This window comes from Camelus bactrianus, chromosome 32, assembly GCF_048773025.1.
Source record: "Camelus bactrianus isolate YW-2024 breed Bactrian camel chromosome 32, ASM4877302v1, whole genome shotgun sequence".
Lineage (NCBI taxonomy): Eukaryota > Metazoa > Chordata > Mammalia > Artiodactyla > Camelidae > Camelus > Camelus bactrianus.
In genome coordinates, this window is record NC_133570.1 from 18,391,736 (window position 1) to 18,411,782 (window position 20,047).

A 20,047-nucleotide genomic window follows, 5' to 3' on the forward strand; every position below is an offset into this window, starting at 1 on the left:
CTGTCATATAGTTTGCTAATAACACTTTTCACTCTTTTCTTAAATTCCATGTGAGATAGTTCATGTGTGTAGCTGTATGCTGTAGTGCTCTGCAGTTGAAGTCACTTGCTTACCGCTCCTGATTCTAATTCCATTGCTTCCTTCCCCAGCGGTGGCACCACTGTCCTGCATCAGAGGTCCACATCCCCTGCATTTCCAGATACCTCAACTACGTATGTATGCTGAAAACATATTAGTTGTTATTTTGCATTTTCACATATATCAGCCTAAAAGTGTTCATAGTATTTTCTTATTAATTTTTGCTGCATCTTTAGCTGTACCCACTTTTCCTTCCTTTTCTGTTTTTCTGTCTCTCTCTCTGTCACTCACACACACACACAATTAGCCTTCCCATTAATTAGTGTGTTTTGTCTTTTTGGCCAGCTTTACCCTTCTTGATCTGCTGTGTTGTCTATTTTTGTTAATTTCTGACTGTTCTCACTCCCTTCCTTTTCTCTCTGCATTTGTTATTCTTTTGCTAACTTTTTGGATCGAGTCATCTAGCTCAGTGGTGTCATTCTTTCCTAACACGCCACTACCACTAGTTCAGGGCAGCATCCTACCTCATTTCTTATAGCTTATACAGTTACATATTTGGAATTAACCTTGAATATAAACATTTAGGGCTATAATTTTTTCTTTAATATGCCACATTAGCTACACCCCGCTGATTTTTATGGATTTTAAAATTAATTTTATTCTTAAGCTATTATAATTTATGTATTTCCTGAAGTAACATATAAGCAGAAATAAAAATAAGTATATATTTTACTGGCTAAAAATGAGACTGTAGTCTATTGTACAGACTTCTGGTCTTTAATAGAACAAATAAGAAACACCTGTGGCATTAATAAAAGTAAATCCCAGAAACTCCCAAGGTGGCACCGAAGTTATCTATCAGTTTAGATACATAATATTTTTTCACGTCCATTACGAGTTCCTCCATGGTTCATATGCTGTTTAGTGCATTTTAAAATATCTAAGTTATTGGCAGCTTTTCCAGTATTGTCTTCTTGTTGGTACCTAACTGAAATGCACCGTGTTCTCATTAGGTTGGTGGCAATGATATTGATTCCTCAGTATTTGCTAGACTTGCCACGTGGCCTGTACGTGGTCTGTTTTCATAAAATATTCTGTGTGTGCTTGTAAAGACAGATTCACTCTCAAAGACCCGCTTCTTTGCATTTCACAAGCCTGTTGGCTGAATTGTTTTAACCTACCACATGCTTTCTAGATTTCTGTCTGCTTCATCTATCAGTTATTGAGGGTAAAGGATAAAACCTCCAGTGATGACAGTGTAGTTCTCCAAATTTGCAGTTCTACCAGTTATTTATGAATTTTGAAACTATATTGTTAGCTGCATACACACTTAGAATTTTGCCTTTCTGCTGAGTTTTTTAACATTAGAAAATGGATCTTCTTTGCTTTTATTAGTGCCTTTTACTGTCTATTTTGATAATCCTTTTACTGTCAGTCATTCGGGGCCCTTACGCTTTTGCAGTTGAGTTTTTTCTTTCCAAACAGCATATAGTTTTTAAAGAGCATGTGGCATGTTGCTATCGTCTGTCAGTCTCCTTTTCAATTAAGTTTAGTTCACTTACATTTATAATGATTACTGATTATTTTATTTCATCTTATTTTTGTTCTCCTTTTAAATTGTTTTTTGTTGTTCCCTCCTTTTTCTGTTTTAGATCAAGTAAGTTTTTAAAAATTTATTTCTCTTCCATTAACTAGTTTGGTATAATCCTCTTCCAATTTTGTGTGTCTGTGATTATGCATATTTAACTTACTCTAAAAGTCTACTCTCTCTTCCCAAAAACAAGTAACACTTTAACTTTTATTTTACATATTATTGTCCAATATTTTAATTTTTCTTGCTACCCAAGTGAGACATTACTCTTTTTATACAATCAGTATTTGGTTTTTTTTTCACATTTACCTAGTTCTTTATTTCTTCATTATTTCTTCATGCATCTCAGACTTTCATATGTAGGACTGCTTTCCTTTCTGAAGTATAGTTGACCCTTGAACAAGGTGGGGGTTAGGGTGCCGAAACTTTGCACAATTGAACCTGCATATAACTTACTATCTGCCCTCCATATACACAATTCCTCACAGTTCCTCCATATCTGTGGTTCTACATCTGCAGTTTCAGCCCACCGTGGATTGTGTAGCACTGTAGGATTTACTACTGGAAACAGCTGTGTGCATGCGGACCTGCGTGGTTCAAACCTATGTTGTTTGTCTACACACTTATACATTGTAGAATTTCTGTCCTTCAACACAGAAGATCAGAAGCATTTAGCTCCCCAAATCACCACCACTGACAGGTGCCTGTGCTCAGGGCTGGAGAAGCCTGTGTGCGGGGCACCTCTGCTGTGTGCTTTCCGTGGATCTACTCCTGGCAAAGGTGAGGCTACAGTGTATTTTAAGGACTAAACTCCAGACAGGAGCACGTGCTCATTAATGACACGTGACCGCTTTGTGTACTGCAAAGAAACCTAGGCAGTGTGGGACGTGCATAGAAACTGACTCAGATACAGCACTTAAAACCAAGGGAGCTCATGCTTTAATAGACACTGAAATCACAAAGGAAGGCCAAGTGCCTTAGCAATCTCAATAAAAATATGAAGTTCTTTTTACATGGTAAATTTCATAATATAAAAAGTTTAATGCCATCTGGAAAGTGTAATTTACAAAAAAAAGTCCACATAGGCCAAAGATGGCTAACACTGCATACAAGGGGGATGAGTGCCGAGTAGGGGAGGCATCTGAGGCAGGGACCATGTGTGTCCTTACATGGACCATCTTTGAAGGATCTGGCACAAACAAGGGCCCAGTTCACAAACCACATGTACAATTATTTTAGGTAAAATGAAGAAATACATGATGAAAATTATACAGTTTTCACATTCTCTTAACTCACTAAAAACAAACCAAATTATCGTGTGGTATTTTTTCCAGCCTGAACTGAAACTAACGAAGTTCCCTTGTTGGGGGTGGAACGGCAGGACAGGCACTGTACTGGGGATCTGCTGCAGTGACCGCCTACTGAGATGCACCAGGACAGACCAGAGCATGATGGGGCTGGTGTGTGCAGGACACCTCCTGCTGAGACCCAGCAAGCAGCAGTGTGGACCAGGAATTTTTTCAAACAGATGGAGGTGAGGACTTTTTCATTTACTACATACCAATATGCATCAAAATGTAAGCTTTAGTAGCTAATTTTACCTTGGCCTACTGACTTAGTTAAAATCATTGAAGTAGTTGAGTGGTTTGCTGGTGAGAATTAAGACAAGAGTCTACTGCCTTGCTTTGTGGTCATACCAAGGCTTCTAGGAGAGGGAGATTTTATTGCTTGTATTCAGTATATTTGCATCTGATAGAGGAGAGTAGGGGCAGGGCGTTCCAGGTTCCTGAGCTGTAAAAGAAATAGATCCAATGCTATCTGCATACAGTGAGGAAAAATATTTTTGTAAATTTCACCCCCACCCATCGACTACTTCCACGTGGGGCCGAGAGCCAAGGACTGTGCAGGAGTCATTGGGGTCCATCTCATGGCTCAGGTCCCACACATGCCTGACAGTTCTATCCACAGCCTGACACTCACTTTCCCTAGATTGTAGAAACAAAACATTATTCTAACTGTGTTTTCTGTCATCTACGTCTGGAGTCAGCAAACTTTTTCTTAAAAGGCCAGAGATATTCTAGGTTTTGTGGACCAAGAGGTAAAATCAAGAATATTATGTAGGTACTTATATAAATATGTAAAAATGTACAATCCATTCCTCACTCATGGTTGTGAAAAACCAGGCCTCTGACCAAATTTAGCGTATGGGTCATCGTTTGCCAACCCCTGATCTGTACAAAGAAATCTGTGAATTATACAATCTCAGCATAACTTTTAAGTGCATACTTTTTTCAGGGTAGCCTGAAAAATTCACTTTGATTTTACATCAATTTCACTTACATAGAAAACACCAAGACTGACAGTAAACATGTAGGGGCAACTCCACAGTGATTTTTAGATTGGTCCTGTTACTTCATCATCCTTGCTTTCCTTCATTGAAGCTTATATCTAGGACCAAAAAAAAAAAATCACATCTTCCATTTGGCTTTTCAACATGAAACCTACAACAACAAATGTACGTAAGAACTGAAACCAGGTTAGGGTCCACGAGTCCTCCTAGCTGGCTCAGCAGCCATGGGAAGCGGTCTGGGTGGTGGAGGGTGTGAGCCCAGAGCTGGGCAGACAGGGCTGCGCCCTCGTCCTCACAGACAGAGCACAGTCCCCAGGCCTTTCCTCCAGGGCTCCCTGGCACTTGGGAAAGAGGCTGAGAGTTGCTGAGAAAGGAACGGCCTAACTCTCTATATATGGATTCAAAAATTTACTTTGAGGTTTATTTCTTGTTATTGAGGACCTGATTTTGCTAGCTAAATGCACAGTGCTATAAACGTGGCTTTTGTTCGCTATACTGGTACTTTTATTACCATGTATAAAAGACATAAAGACAAACTCATAGTTGCTTGCTTCTTTATAAAGTATTTCTCTTCCAGTGTTGGGATCAGGGTTAGAATGTGACATCCTTACTCTTTGCTTTTGTCAACATGGCTGTTGGGTTAAGCACAAAAAAACTATGACGTAGCTCAGGAGAGTAACACAGATTGAATAAATATCATCTTTTCCTCCTTTCAGAGTACAGTGAGGACCAGGGCAAATAGTCAGTGTCTGTGCATAAAGTGAGATCCTACCCAAGGCTAAAAAACCACCTGGGGGTCTTGATGTTAGTGTCCCACCTGCCAGGCCCTCATGTCCGCTCCCTGTGTTGCTGGTCCCAGGCCCAGTGGCTGACCACCTCTGTGTGATGTACCCTCACAGTGAGGATGGTAGGATTTTAATTTCAGAATTACCTAAAAAAGGCTTATGTGAATTCTCCAACTAAACATGATTTTCAGTATTTCATTTTCTTTATTAAAATAAGTTAATTGTTCTTCCTACCTAGACTATTCTTTTGTCTCATCCCAGCTGGCAGTAATTTCAGTGAGCTGTAGGGAAAGTCCTCCCACTTTTCCCCTAAGACAGCACTTTTAGGAATATCTATTTCCCTGTTCAGCAATAATTCAGATGTGTATCTCAGCAGAAGGCCCCGTTTCTGAGGCTGTGGACATGAAAGGGCCACAGGAGCAAGGGCCACCAGTCGCGACTAAGATGAAGGTCCAAACGCAGCTCATAGGTGCTGAGATTGTGTGAACCTGGCAACCGACTTAGATAGAAGGGGTTTCAGAGGCCTGGAGTTGGGGAAAGAGAATAAAATGAAGCTGTAATAAAGGGAAATAGGAGCTGGAAGCTAGATTCTGGTTAAATCTAGTTAGTTGTAGGTTTGTGGGGTTTTTGTTGTTGTTGTTTGTTAATAATTTCAACCTCCCCAAACTTGATAATTGCTTATTGATGACTATTCAAAATTCGACATTTTAAAAAACGGTTTGAGCTTTTAAAAATAATAGCTATAAATGCAAAGTACTATTGATAATAAAACCGAGTTGTTTATCCATGTACAAAAAAGGTCAGTAATGTTTTAAAAGCACAAAGTTGCATTTTAAATCACAATTGCATAGTTCTAAAATGCCTGGATAAGAGTTACATGAATTTTCTTTAAAAATTCAAGTTTGGTTGACAGTGTGGCCCCAGGGACGTTTGTAGAGCTGATGGAGCAGAGTTCGAGGTGGAAGCTCTATTTCCAAGTGAGTTATTGCATTGTTACTGTGATGTTACAATGTTGTGAGACCAAAATTGCTACAATTTAAGTACAAATCATTGGCATTTTTAAACCCAGTATCCTGTTTTTGGCTACTATAATAACACTTTCGTGTAGAATTCAACTTAGATTTTATATATCCCATCCCCAACCAGCACCTGAAAGCCTTAAAAAAGCTCTATTTGTATTTCTGTGTATAAAAGGTACTGCATATATACCTCTTAGCAAAATATGTGTTCCCTTTCCTCTCCCAACCCCTGAACCATGACCACTTTTGTACAAAAATCCTGTTGAAGAATCACATCAAAGAGGAGAAGCAGGGAGTTCAAAGGTAAACATTTGGTGAGGTGTGTAGAAAATTCCATGAGCCTCCTGTACCAACCCCACAGAAGTCCTGGCTTTTGGTGAATCTGGCCTAGAGTCCCAGAGGAGCCACTGGTGTGTGTGTGGTGGCATCTGGGTATGGTGGTGCACCACGCCCAGAGAGCACACCCTCGGTGGGGTGACCGCTGTCAGACAAGGAGCAGGCCAAGTGAGCGCTAAGATCCGGCGGCAGGCGCTGCACTCTGAGTCAGTATCAGTGGGTATAAAAGATGCTTTAGCATTTGGAGGAAGGAAAAAATCTTCCTGGGGACAGAAACTTGTAGCCATTTCCAGAAGGAAGTCTCAAAGGGCGTGTGGGAGCTGGGGCAGGAGGGCCGGCAGGCAGTGGCAGCGTGCTCAGCGTGGTGGTCTCCGTGTGCCAGTGTCCGTTGGGAGGGGCTTTTTGTGGCGTTTCTCCATGTTGCTGCAAAGACAGCTCCTTAAGTTCCAGCTTGTCTACTCCTTCCTCCTTCTTGTTGTGCCGAGGTGACAAATTTAATAGACTGAGGACATCTCTTTTGGAAGTCATCGTTCCAGGGGTCCCCCTGAATATTTTCATTGGTCCCGTGGAATGCTGGGGTGTGCTCTGCCAGAACATCTTCAGGTTGTGGACAGCCTGCACTTTCTCGTCAATGGCTGCCATTTTCAGTTTGTCTATGTCGGGAGCGTCAGCCGGACTCGAGCGAGCAGAACCAGCTGAGGAATAGGAGAGAGCTGGGGATGGTGCACTACCAGCAGGAGACTGGTGGCCTGAGCTTGGGGACATGTTCCTTGGTGATTTGGAGATGTGAGCGCTGTAAGGAGAGCTGGGGTACTTCAGCTTAAAGAGAGGCTGGTCGGTCAGGGAGGTCTGGGAGTCAGAGCCAGGCGATGGCCGGCCGCTCTGCTGGCTCGGGCTGTCTTTGATGGACACCTCCGAGGTGGTGGGGCTGCTGTATCCTGAACTCACCTTGGGTAGGGATGAGCTTCTGGCTGGGGGCTTTGGTTTGACAGTCACCGGCGATGGCTGGCTCTTCTGGTGGGAGAGGGCAGGCCGGCTAAACGCACTTGTTTCTGACGCTCGGAAGACGGCTGCACTATTGGGCATGGAAATGCCATCTTCAGGATTAGTACCCTTGCCTTGACTGCCGCCCCTCTGAAGACGCTCCACTGCAATGAGATGACTTTGTGTCTCCTCTAGAATCTTCTGGGCCAGCTCTTGTGGATCAAGCTTTGCGTTGCTTTCTTCTTGGGACTTCACGGTACTGTCGGTTTCTGTGCTAGACTGATCTGATTCTCCCGTATCTGAACTTGCTAGTTTTCCAACCTTTTGGAAGGGTGAGTTTGGGCTGGGAATCAGGGTCATCTTAACTGGAGAATTTGGAGTGCTTATGCTCCCCTTGGAGCTGACCGAAACTCTCACACCTCCAGCAGTACCCCCTCGGGACTGTTTGGGATCTGGTGAGAAGCGGGCCTTTCTGTTTTCTTGGTAGGCTGCCAAAGGCTCAGTGCTGATGATGGAAAACCCTTCATATTCTTCTTCGTCTTTGCTGCCTGCAGGGTGGGTCTGGGGGGATAGCTGGCTCCGAGGCAGGGTGGATCGCTGGGGGTAAGCAGTCTTACAGTCCTGCCGTCCTCGCGGACCCCCGCCTTCTGACCCGCCCTCGGGCTTGGAGACAAAGCTCATGGAGGAGGCGATGGAGCTCAGGCTGTACACGGAGATGGCATCAGAGGCTGTGCTCTCTGCCCCAGTGGGAGAGAAAGGAGGGTGCTGGTAGCCCAAGGGCAGGGCGTTGGAGACAGACTGGGCTGAGGCCAGAGACTCCAGGGAGGATGAGCTGTCAAGGCTGAGGCGCTTGGGCAGCTCAGTGGAATCTGAGACAAAACATAAATGCCCAGAGGGCAGCTAGAATTAATATATGGTTTTGATTTTTTCTTTCACATGCATCCTTAAATGCATAGAAGCTCGCAGAGAATTATGCAAGTGCTGCTTATACACAACTTGAATTCATCTAAAAATCTTGAAAAACAATCTTGTTGGAAAAAGTAAATCTTACATAGGGGACAAAAACACCCCAGGGGCACCCGTTTCACCAGACCCCATGTCGGCCTCCTGTGATGTCCCCTGTCCTAAACCCACATCTGCCACTCCTCCCAGCTATAGCCCCATTGCTCCCCATTCTGGCAACCTCCTCAGGAGTCACTCACATGCCTCTCCACACGGCCTCCCCGCCCACCTGCTCTCCACCGGCTCCAGGCAGGCTTTCCTTCCCAGTTCCTGTGAAGGTCACCAGTGGCCAGCACCAAATCCAGTTCCCTGCTCAGTCTGCACAGTCCATCACACCCGGCCCTCACAGACTGATCCTTCCTAGGCCCCACCTCATCTCTGTAGCCTTTGACCCTTGGAGTGCCCACAGGAAGAGGTCCTCTTCCCCTCCGACCCGTATGCACATTTATCACTCCGTGGTGAATCAGCTGCCTGTGAAGGTGCCCAGCAGATATTTCAAAACTGAACATGTCCAAGATGGAACTCAAACCTGTTACCCTGCCATTTTCAGGGTCTCAGCAAAGGCAGTCCCGTTCTGGGAGCTGCTCCAGAAATCATCTTTGACCCTCTCTGGTCGGATGCAGACCATTCATCAGCAGACCCTGCTGGCTGCCTTAAACCTTGGCCACCAGCCGAGCCAGCATGTAGTCTCACTCGGCCCTTTGAGAAGGGCAGGCAGGCAGGTAGGCAGGCAGGCTTGCCCCCAGGGTCCTGAAAATTGCCTCCTCGCAGGCCAGGATCTGCCCACCACCCTCATCTCCTGGTCCCTTAATCTGCACATCTTCTGAGCACTTGGCAGCACCTCATCTAGTACTACACGTATGTTCATCGAAAATTCCGTGAGAGCAGGGAGTTTCTGCTTACTTGGACAATCCCTAACACACACAAAATGTTTGTTCACTTAATTCTTCCCCTTCCCAAACCATAGTCAGGTCTGTGCCCGTGGCCCCGGGGGCGGCGCCGTGCAGAGTGTTTACCAAAGAGCGCGAGCAGGGCCTGCAGCGCAAAGTGCATGGTTCGTCGGTTGGCCTGTTTCCCGGTTTTCAGAATTACTTCCTCCTGACCAACTTCACAGAGATCAAAACCTGGAGAAACAAAGAATGTGAATAGCTGCTTCCTTAGGGAAGATCCCATATCTGAAAAGGGTGAGCGCCGCCATACAGTCCCATGGGCTCCCCTGCAGACCCCTCAGCAAACCCCACCTGGGGCCGCCCGCCTGCACGTACTCCCGCGGACATCAGGGCCGCGCCCCTAGCCCTTCACACTTGTTCCTTGTGCAGGCCACCCAGCCTGGCTCCCCTCTGTCCCTTGAGCGCTGGCTGCTCTCTCGCCCTGAACTGCATTCTCTGGAGATGAGGGTGGGAATTAGGCTCATTAACACTTGTCTCCATTCTTTTGCAGAACAGTCCACTTAAAGAAGACTGTCCGGGACAAACACTGGGTCCAGTATTTAAAGCTGGTGCAGGGAAGGTGGAAGCTGCTCAGGGGCAAGGACAGTGTCTCCACGTGTGGTCAGTGTTTGCCACCAAGGGCTCTGTCATGAGCTGTGTCTAGCACGGCAGCACCTGCTTTCTTGGCTGAACCACTCTGCAGGGACGGCACTTTGCTCTGCCAGGGCCCAGGGGGCTGCTCCTGAGTCTGACAGTGGTTTTGGTGAGTCATGGCGCCCGCACAGCAAAGGGCAGGAGGTGCCTAACGAGCTGTTGCCACAGCACTTGGACTAATCAGGAGCCATCACAGAGGCACCCGGCATGTCTCCTGGGAGGGGTGCAGGAGGAAGACGCCCAACACAGACGCTGTGGCCACAGACAGGATCACCAAGCAAGAAGGTAGGGTCTCCCTGGATCACGGAGCTCGGCTTGAAACAGTACAGACACTCAGTGCTGACAGCTGGGGTGGGGGGCGGTCAGAGGCCCAGGAAGGCTACTGTGATCCCAGGCCCTTTCCCTCCTCTGACCTCAGTGTTCCAATGACAGGGACCTATGATACTCAGTGCATGACGGGGTGTAGTCATCAAAGGAGAACTCTGTCTTTTTTATTCATATAATTCTGATGTTGGTCTGACACCACCATTCCTTTGGGAATTAGGTTCACTAGAGAGGCCGCTCAGCATTCTCATTGCTGTGGGACATTTTCCCCTGTGAACTCAAAAATGGTGCCTGAAAACAACAGGAAGGTCTCAGAGAACTCAGCTTTTAGAAAACAAATAACAAATAATATAAATGTAATATTTTAGTTAGAAATGTTTACTTTATGAAACCTGTTTGAATGGGCTGCTCCAATAGAACTGAGTTCTCTAAATAACCAGCAGCTCCGTGATGGGTTATGACGGCTGAAGGCTGGAAGGGGGCGCGTCTCCTCCACAGTCTAAGTATGTTCACCCCGCCTTGCCCCTCGACTATCACTGGGATTCGGAAAGGACAGAGAAGAGCGTCCGTGAAAATCGCCCGTGATCCTAACACCAGAGAGCACCAGTGACACCCCGGCCCAGGGGCGTCAGACAGCCCATCCGCACGCCTGCACAGGCCTCATGCTCTTCGATGGCTCTTCCCTCTGCCTGGCTCTTTCATCCTGAAAACCATCCACAGGCGTTCAGGGCCCGCCTGGCTCCCTGCCCTGACCCCTCCAGCCAATCACTGTGACCCTGATGTCTTTGTCCTTGACGCTGCTTCCTCACCTTCTGAGGTGCCCCCCTTCGATTAGGTCCTTTCTGTGTCTGTCTGTCTTCCTCACTAGAATGAAAACTCTGAGGGTAGGACCTTTTGTCCTTCATTCACTGCTGCATCCCCAGTGCCTGGAACATTGCCCGGCACATAACAGGTGTTCCAAAAAAGGCTTGTAGAGTGAATAGCTCCTCAGCAAGTCACACAGGCACTTAAGTGAGGCAGGAGGAGCCGCTTAAAACCTCTTGAGGCAGTTTTATCAACAAATGTACTTGTGGTAAAAAAGAAAAGAAAAAAAGTAGCTATTGTGTCAGGAGCTGCTTCAGCTGTGTTACAGTGTTGAGAAGCGAGTGTCCCGCACTGAACAAGGATCCTGGAATGTGCACTTCTAGGTCCCTACAGTCAAGTCAAAGGTGGTTTCAATTGTATTTTTTTCTGCCAAGTTCCAGGAGCCAGGGATAGAGACCAATGTTAAATCATTGTTTTATGACTTCATGGCATGACTCCCAACAATATTGGAATCTAGCAGATTCATCTCAGTGATGCCTGCAGGTGGGAGACAAACCATAATGTAGGAGAGATGGGGCAGCTGGAAGGACATTTTGGAAACTGCTAACAATAGAGTCTTTGCATAAACGATTTGTAAGTAATAAACACTAAGACCCCTAAGAGCTTACCAACTTCACTCAACAGAAACTAGGAGAAAAGAGCACTTTAAAAAAATGGAACAGAAGAAGCCAATTAAGTGAAGGACGCTCTGTCCTACCTAGAGCCGCTAGGAACTCATGACATCCCGGGAGCCGCCACAGCTGGACGCTGATGGAGACCTGAATGGGGGCCGATGTGAAGTCCTGCTCCTTCTCACTGGCCTGCAGCTGGACCAGCACCTGGTGGAGCTGAGTGGGGAGAGCGTCAGCGCCCGCTGCGTCCGGCCCCCCACGATTTGTCCCTAAGTTTTTCCTGTGTCACCTGTTCTTGTCATTTCTAACGACCTTACATGGGGGCAGCATCTGAAATTCTTTTCACAGTGCCTTTATGCCTGCTGTCCTGTTGTCCTCTGTCGGCGGCTCACAGTCAGGGTTTCTGCCTCCCGCCTCTTCCCTCGATCACTGGCCACAGGGCTCTGAGCGCAGGAGGGGCTCGGGGACGAGGAGAGGGGTGGGGTATAGCACCGTCGCCTCCCTCTTTATGAGCTCGAGGTAGATGGTGAGGGGACTCCCACACTACATCCCGGAGCCTCAGCACTCAAGGAAGAAGACACATAACCTGCCGAGTGTGGGAACTCCACCAGGGCCTTGTGTGGGTTCAGTGTGTTGCTCACTTAAAGTCACTTCTTCCCTGCTGTTCTGAGGGAACTTGAAAGCTCAAACCAAGAACACAAGAAGGGTGGAGCAGGAAAGGGAGCAGAGCAGAGGAGGGGGCAGACCGCCTGAGCCAGCGGCATGGCCCCCGGCCTGCGTGCCTGTGAGACCGCAGTGCCGGGGGACCTCGGGGTGGGCGGGTGCAGGGGCTCACCTGACGACAGTGCTACTCAAAGTGGTACTCACCATTCCAACCATATTTTTAACAGCCTTCGGCCAGCAGATTTTAAGAAAAAGAAAGAAAAAGAGAGAGAAAGAAGAGAGTTTAGACTCAAGCACAGGTTGTTATGCAGCACAAGCTGATCACTGCTGTAGGAGGCGCCACACCAGGCCCACGGCTCTGACCCGGGGGGAGAGGAGCGAGAGTCAGCAGGACACACAGGAAAACGGACAGCCACACCCAGGCCAGACGCGCTCGGGGTGGGGGGTGGGGGGACTCGGGCTCAGGGGCGGCTGGGAGAGGGGAAGGGGCACAGCAGGCGTACAGGCCACTCTGGAAAGCAAAGTCTCTGGTTCCAGAGTGACTCGGAAATGCCCACCAGCCACCAGGGGCGGCCAGGACGCTTCCCTGCCAAAGTCCCTGTGTCGCCACTACAAGCAAGGAATTAAAGCGACTGGCTTTCTGGACTCTCAGCTTTGCCCTGCAAATGCAATTTTAGTTTTTTCTTTTTGTAAAGCACAGGCTTCTAGCCCTCCTGGGTTCAGGATGTTTAAGTGTCTTCCTGCTTCTATTCAACAAGCACATGTAACACTCATTACAAAGTGAGACACTCAGTGGAGGGGCCGAGTCAGTGAGCTATGTTCCAAAAGCAGGCCGGAAACCACCGCAGGTGGGGGTGGCTCCAGGCACCACTCTGATTTTAAGAGGTCAATCCTAGATGGAGCAGCTTTATTTCCACATAGAAATAGTTCTGCTTAAAAGGAAATTTGCCAATAAATATCGAATAATCTATTTTTCAAGTTATCACACTCCAAGATGACCAGAGAAAACTACTCTGTGCTTCAGGTGTTGCCGCTGTAGCCAGGTCTCTGATGCGTGGCCTTCACCCTGGGGCTTGTTCCAGGCCCTCGCTGGCCAGTAGGAACTGAAGGTGTGAGGCCAGGTTGGAAGGGCCTACATGATACTATGAGTTAGAGTCCTCCAATTCTCTGAATTAGCTCTACATTTTCTTAAAAGAAAGTACATTTTAAAATACCGGCCAAGCAGTATCTTTCATGAGAATTGACTTTGTGCTCACTGCTGTGCCTCAGTGGCTGTTTTGTTTCAAGCAGGGATCATACTCTGACCTGAGAGTAAGTATTGGAACACCCGTAGCCGTCCAGATGGGCTGGCCCTACACCGTGGCACTTGTCAGCCAGCAGAAGAGACGGCGGCTGGGGCTGTGCAGCCTGATGCAGGGTGGGGGGCCCTGGATGGAGAGTTCAGGACATGCCCTGAGGGCCCAGGTGACCGGGGTCCCACAAGCATCCTCTGAGGGCCCTAGTACTCTTGGGACTCAGCGCCCAGAGGGGACAGTGCGAGAACTTGCTCTTCCAGGCCTGCAGCTGCGGGGAGGACCGTTCTCCCAGCCCTTGCCTTTTCCTTCTAATCACTAAGGCTGAAAAAAAGCAATGAGACGCATCACGTGCAGGTTCCTACTTGGGGCCAAATCACTCTGTCTTCCCACCTCGGCGCAGCCCCCAGGCCTGGCCGCAGCTCGCCTGGCCTGACTCACCCGGCTGATGAGCTGCTCGCCTGTCTCCGAGGCAGTGATGAGCTTGCAGAGGGCTTGGAGGGCAGGGTTGGGCAGACCTAATGCAAGAGGAGAAGGCAAGCTTTATCTAGGGCGCCTCAGCACCCACAGTCCTGTGCCTTCCCAGGAAAAGAGCCCCAAGTGCTCAGCACTGGCATTTTCAGACGTGTGTTCGTGTCTGACTCGGGAAGGGTGGAGGGTCTCCGAGAAAGGCAGGTGGAGGCAGAGGCCAGTCCCAGCCCTGTGCTGTCCTCCAGGTGCGTGGTCACACTGCAGGACCCGGCCTCAGCTGCTCAGGCAGCATCACCCCTTCTGAGTGAAGCACAAAAGGCAACCCTGAGCACCTGCACCTGCTTCACCCTGGGGTCAGCTGCACGGCTCCATCAGATCTGAAGCTGCTGGTGGAACAGTAATAGCTGGCTTGCCCGGCATGACCTCTCAGCACCCCAGGAGGCAGAGCTGGGGCAGAGGGTGTGTTCCCGTTACAGACGGGAGAGTGAGGCAGGACAAGCACACTCCTCCCCAAGTCGGGGAGTCTGTGTCTGGGCCTCCCTGGTGTCTCCCCTGCCCCCCTCACTCCCACGTATGAGAGCCGGCAGGACCACAGCCGACCACCACCCTGCTTGTGCTGTCAGCCAGTCCCTCCGTCCCAGCCCTGCCCGAGGCTTACCCAGCAGGGACTGGATGGTGCTGCTGCACTGCTGGAGCCGGTCACCGGGGTCGGAGGTTGGGAAGAAGACGGCTGCCGGCAGGCCACTGGCTGGGGGGTCCAGCCGGAAGCCCACGGCGGTGAGGAGGGCCTGCCAGCCGGGGATGCCGCCCACCTTGTTCTCCACACTCTGCTGGGACGTGTACATGGCATTGCGCTGCCCGTTCTGAATGCGCTGCAGGGACTTCTCCACCTGGAAGGGAGAGGGTGTGAGGTGCTGCTCTACTCGGGGCAGTTTCAGCCCTGGTTTCTCTCCAGGTGGCTTTGGGGAAACACCAAGCCATTGCATGAAGCGTGCAGGGCTGACTGCTGCCACTAGGCGCCCAGGCCTGAGGACCACGACACTGCAGCGGTGTGCAGAGGGAGGGGTTGGGTGACTCAGAAGACCCTTAACCCAGCTCTGGGCTCCGAGCTCTCCTCCACAGACTCTGAAGCAATTTGTCTGAAAACCAGCCTCTGGCCCGGGGCCTGCCCCAAACCCTGCACTGACCACTCCCCATCACTAGGACATACCCCCTCTCACCGCCCCACACACATCACATACACCCCAAGCAGTGCCCACCACAGGGCCTCGTCCCCTGTGTGTCTGACTCCCTTCTTCCTGCAGCCTGGGACACCCCTGCCCATCCAGTGACCTTTCCCAGGCCCACCCGGGGCCTGGCACGTGTGGGCTGCGTTCATCCAGGAAACTGCCACCTGACTCCCCCCCCCCCCCCCCCAGGAGCACCCACAGCACCTGCTGGAGCTGCAGGCCTTCCCCTGGCTGTTTTTCTCTCCAAGGGAAACCTCAGTCCATCCTGAGTTCTCACCTGCCTTGGGGCACATGTGCTGTAACTAGAGGGGAAGGAGAGCTGTCCAAGATGTCACCTGGGACTTTTCTTGCTGTAAAACCCTGGGTTGCTGGGGGCTGACATCACAGGTAGGAGAAAAAAGCCTTCCCGGGCAGGACAGACAGTTGGACAGCCCCTGGGGACACTGTCCACTGGGTAGTCAGAAGGAAGTGAGGACTGGTGAACTTGACCCATGGCCCCTGTACTCACCCTAGAAGGTGAAGCCAAGAAAGAAGAGAAAACCCTGGCCAAATGGGAGCGGAGAGGCATGGCTCTCGCTCCACAGCCTGGCCTGGGAGGAGAAAGCAAACGTGGAGAGGGCCACTCAGTCATCCAGGAAAAGTGGTCTGGGGGCTGCATCAAGGAATGAGGGCACTTCTGGGGGTGACAGGGACCTGAGAAGTGTCCTACTGCTGAATAACTTAAAGGCTCTGAGCCATCTCCAGGCACAGGTTAAAATCAGTTGAGAAAGTCTCCCCAAATTCTCAAAGCACGTGAGCACGTCTACCCCGCAGCAGGTGGCTGGGCGTCCTCACGTCTGGCCTGGGGCTGTCAGAGGTTCCAGGCTCCAGCATTCTCCTTGTTCACACACTGATTTCCTTCAGGCTAAGAAAATCTCAAGGCAGACCTGAGCTTAAGAAATGTCTGTGACTGATCTCTCAGGAGCTCTCTGAGAGCTGCCACCCCAGGCCCGTGGGCAGCATTCGCCTGGCCAAGGGGACAGGCCCACCTGGAAGCCGGCAGAGCCCAGTGCCTCTCTGTGCTGTGAGGTGGCCACAGGCGGCTCTTTGCCTTAGGTTTGGAAAGAGCTTAGGTGGCATGGGCTGTCCACCCTTGCTGCCCAGGCCTGGGCTGGGACTGAGCTGGTCTTCCTGGCACAGAACTCCAAGGAGGCCAAGAGTTCTAAATCGTTCGAAACTGCCTTCAGGTTATCAAGGTGGAAGGTTGGAACCAGCTTGACTTGTAGCCCTACATCCTGCAGACAGAGGCGTGGGGGCTCTGATTATACTCCCGTCGCAGCTCCGCCAAGGGGAGGGTCAGGCTTGGACTCTTCTTCCAACTGAGTTTAGGGTAAGCCTGGTGTCATCTGATCATAGAATACCAGCTCTCAGCTACCAGGACCCTATTCTCGCCTTTTCTCTAATTCTCACGATAACCTTGAAAAGGGAACGTCTCATCCCCGCTTCCACACCAGAAGTTGAGGCTCAGAGAGCCAAGCTGACTTGCCCAAAGCCATGTGGCCGGAGGTGGCTGTGGCGAGGCCCTGCTCCAGGTCCTCCTCGGCTGCCCCCCCCCCCAGGTCTGGCAAGGATGGCCACAGCCGTCAGTGTGACAGCACACACGTCCCCATCACACATAATGACTGGCTGTGCCCACAGCCCCAGGGGACAGTTTCCCTCCACCTGCTCATGCCCCTGGTGCTGTGGAAACCCTCCAGCCTCACCCTGCCCCCCTGGTGTCTCCGGGGGCCCCTTACCAGGTGCAGCAGCACTCGCAGGGCGTCCCGCGCTCGCTCCGGGTGCTGGAGGATCTCTGTGAGGGCCTGGCCGATGAGCGAGGAGGGGCTGTTGAGCTTCACGTCGCTCCCGATGAGCAGGAACCCTGTGGGGAGCATGGACGGCACCTCAGAGCCACCCTCGCCCAGTCCTGGCCTGGCCTCTCTAGCTCATTTGTTGCAGGAAGAGGGGCCCGCCCAGCACAGCTGCTCCACAGGCTAGACTGGGGCATCTCACTCACTGGGAGCAGTTTGGTACCCATCTGTCCCCTCCCTTTTAAGAGTTGATACTGTTTAATTGCTCAGTAAGTGGATGGTGCTGTTTCACTGTGACAGTGGCTCAGGAAAATGCCTCTGCTTTCCTGCGGCGCAGTGAGTGAGGGCAGGAACAGGCTGTGTGGCCTCCGGGGCCCTTCCCTGGCTTGGCCAGCATCCTGGGAAATGACCTCCCTTGTTTTTCCTAAATTCATCTGTGTCTAGAACGAGCCCAGGGATGGAGGGGCAGGTGTGCTTGACTCCTTGGGGCCATCAGACGAGGGGACAGGAGGCAGCACCTGAGCCAACAGAGTCGGGGCTGGGAAGGAGCCACACATCCATCTGCCTGGGTCCCACCCCTCCCTCCTGCCCCCCGGCTTCCTTTCCCAGCACCCACTCCATCAGCAGGCCCGGGGGGAGGCACGGTGGTACAGTCTCCACCGAGCAACTTTAGGACCAACCTGCCCCCAAGTAATGGAGGGAAAGGGTTTTCTAAGAATGAATGAGGCAAGGCTGTTTTAAGGGTAACAAGGCAGCATCATTAAACATCACTTTCCCCAGAACAGATGGCTTTTGTATTGTCACCGAAACTAAACAATGACAGAAATACCACGTCCATGAACACATCAGGAAGATGGGGAGGCAGTCCTGACAGGACTAAATGGCCAAGCACTTGGGCTGGGTCCCCCCCAGACCCTGCATAACGTTCTGTGGTACCACATGCAGCTCAGCCCCTGCTGACTGCCATGAATGGATACGAAACAGACATTTGCTGAAAATGATCATGGGAACCCCAACTGATTTCTGCATCTCCCGGCAGTGGCAGGGGACCATGCCCCCTTCACTCCCAGCCCCTTACGCTGCCCTGAGCTGCCAGCCCTCCTCACACAGCACAAGACGTCCAGCCCGCTCCTCATACAAGGAGCCACCACCATCCCCTTGTTAGCACCGAGGACACAGAGAGGGTAAGTAACCTGTCTCGGGCCACACAGCCTGACATGGATCCCGATCTTACTCGAGTCCTCCAATGACCGAATCCAGGGTCTTTCTACCGCACTGACCTCTCCCTCCTATGGTTTGGGATTTCACCTGAGGGGCCTCCCAGCACACACATCAGGGGAGCCTGACACACGCAAACCGTTCTGCTGCTCGCTGTTGAAAGACTACTTTAATATTTGTGTAACACGAGACTGACCTGGCAGCAGGCAAGAGTCCCAGCCAGCAAGGTGCTCTCCCTTAATCTCCACACTGCCCTCGCCAGGGCCGGCCCCACCCTCCCTACCCCAACCCGGGGCTGTGAGGACCGCCCCCCAGGCGCTCGACCTATGGCCCGAGCTCCTACCTGCCCAGTTGGAGGGGTGCGAGAAGGCCTTGCTGCTCTGCACCACCTTCATGGCCTCGCCCAGGGCCGCACTGGCCTTCAGGCCATTCAGCAGGGACGAGTACAGGGCATGCAGGAACATCTTGGAAGCGGCCACAGGCACAGGCCACAGAGACACGAGGACACACTGTGTGCCAGCCGCCAGGAAGGCCCGTGTCAGTGCGATGACCCCGTCGGCTGTGACTTTGCTGTTGGACTCCTGGGATGAGCCGAGGACCACCAGCTTCACGGGCAGCCGCAGGTCCAGGACGTCAGCGGCCGTGAGCAGCAGCTCCTGCAGCGGTGGGCAGTCCGAGAGGCTCTCCCCGTCGCTGGCGTCGTCCTGCACCCGCAGGGACTCGGGGATCGTGTAGGGGTGGCCGAAGGAGCTCTTGCTGCCGGCGGGATTGCCGTCCACACTGGGTGTGAGGACCAAGGCCGACAGTTTCCAAGAGATGTGAGTGGCGAAGTGGACGCACTCAGCCTGGGTCAGGGCACTCATGACCCGCTCTTTGGTGGCCACACTGCCCACCAGGGGCTGGCAGCCCAGCAGCTCTGCCACCATGTAGGCTTCCTCCTCAGCCGAGGGCATCGGGCCCCACAGCCACCTGTCCATCACTGCTGACGGGAGCTTGGGATTGCCCACCACGGCCGCCATGGATGTGGAGCTGGAGAACGTGGGCGGGTTCTTCCTCAGGTGAGACTGGGAGGGGAGGGGAGACAGCAGACCAGCCATCAGTCAGCAGCCAGGCTGCCCAGCGGCCGAGCGTGGGGACGGCCAGCTCTCTGCAGCCCCGGGTCCAGCGTGGCTCTGCCTGTTCTCCCCAAACCTCGTTCACTCTGCTTTTCACACCTTTCTGACACAGGTGCACGTCTTACTGAGAATCACAGCTGCTGTGACAAGCTCTTGAAAATAATCAGGACTAGGTGGCAGGAAGAACCCTTCCTGCTCATCAGGCCCGGGCGGGCCGGGGGAGGAGCATCGACAGGACGGCCTGTGGGAGGGAGGGGCTGTGTCGCCTGCCCCACATCCTTCTCCCACAGACCCCCTGTGAGCCCCTAAATGAGAGGGAACCCACTCCTGATGTGTCAGGAGCTTTGAGGGGTGACTGTTTAAAGTGCAAAAAGCACATCACGCTCAGGGGAGCAGGGCCAAATCCAGTCCTTAGAGGCACTACAGGCTGAAAAGGCAGGCGTTCCTTCCCACTCCACCTGCCGCAGAGGAACAGCAGCACTGATGTGAAGTCAGCATAAAGAAACCCAACAAAGTTCTGATTTTCCCCAGTGCTTTTTGATGCTTTTTGAGAAACAGCAAGTATCAAATTATCGCAAAATAACTTTTTGGTGTCTCCACCTGGTGATGCCTTAAACTCTGCAGAAGAGAAGCCTATTGGGTGCGAGTCAGGAGACGGCACCCTCCAGCCCTGGTTACGTGAGCAGACGGCGGCTTGCTGTCG

The 20,047-nt window shown here is 51.2% G+C and overlaps 1 protein-coding gene and 1 long non-coding RNA gene across 4 annotated transcripts in view; one reads left to right on the forward strand and one right to left on the reverse strand.

The window, feature by feature from the left end:
• The window catches only part of LOC141575816 (uncharacterized), a 35,255-nt gene extending 23,378 nt beyond the window's left edge, over positions 1-11,877 (forward strand). The window contains exons 2-5 of the long non-coding RNA XR_012503715.1: positions 150-212; positions 2,306-2,449; positions 3,004-3,203; positions 9,586-11,877. This is a non-coding gene — a long non-coding RNA (uncharacterized LOC141575816). The remainder of the gene's footprint in view (positions 1-149; positions 213-2,305; positions 2,450-3,003; positions 3,204-9,585) is intronic.
• Positions 2,586-20,047, reverse strand: part of TTC28 (tetratricopeptide repeat domain 28) — a 478,119-nt gene continuing 460,657 nt past the window's right edge. For 2 of the 3 annotated variants that reach the window (XM_074356731.1, XM_074356733.1), the window contains 8 exons: positions 18,573-19,293; positions 16,958-17,082; positions 14,612-14,843; positions 13,924-14,000; positions 12,395-12,418; positions 11,614-11,743; positions 9,162-9,269; positions 2,586-8,012 (listed from right to left, as the gene is read on the reverse strand). In XM_074356731.1, the coding sequence (XP_074212832.1) occupies positions 6,394-8,012; positions 9,162-9,269; positions 11,614-11,743; positions 12,395-12,418; positions 13,924-14,000; positions 14,612-14,843; positions 16,958-17,082; positions 18,573-19,293 (3,036 nt within the window). In that variant the 3' untranslated portion in view covers positions 2,586-6,393. The remainder of the gene's footprint in view (positions 8,013-9,161; positions 9,270-11,613; positions 11,744-12,394; positions 12,419-13,923; positions 14,001-14,611; positions 14,844-16,957; positions 17,083-18,572; positions 19,294-20,047) is intronic. The other variant, XM_074356732.1, reaches the window with a different exon arrangement.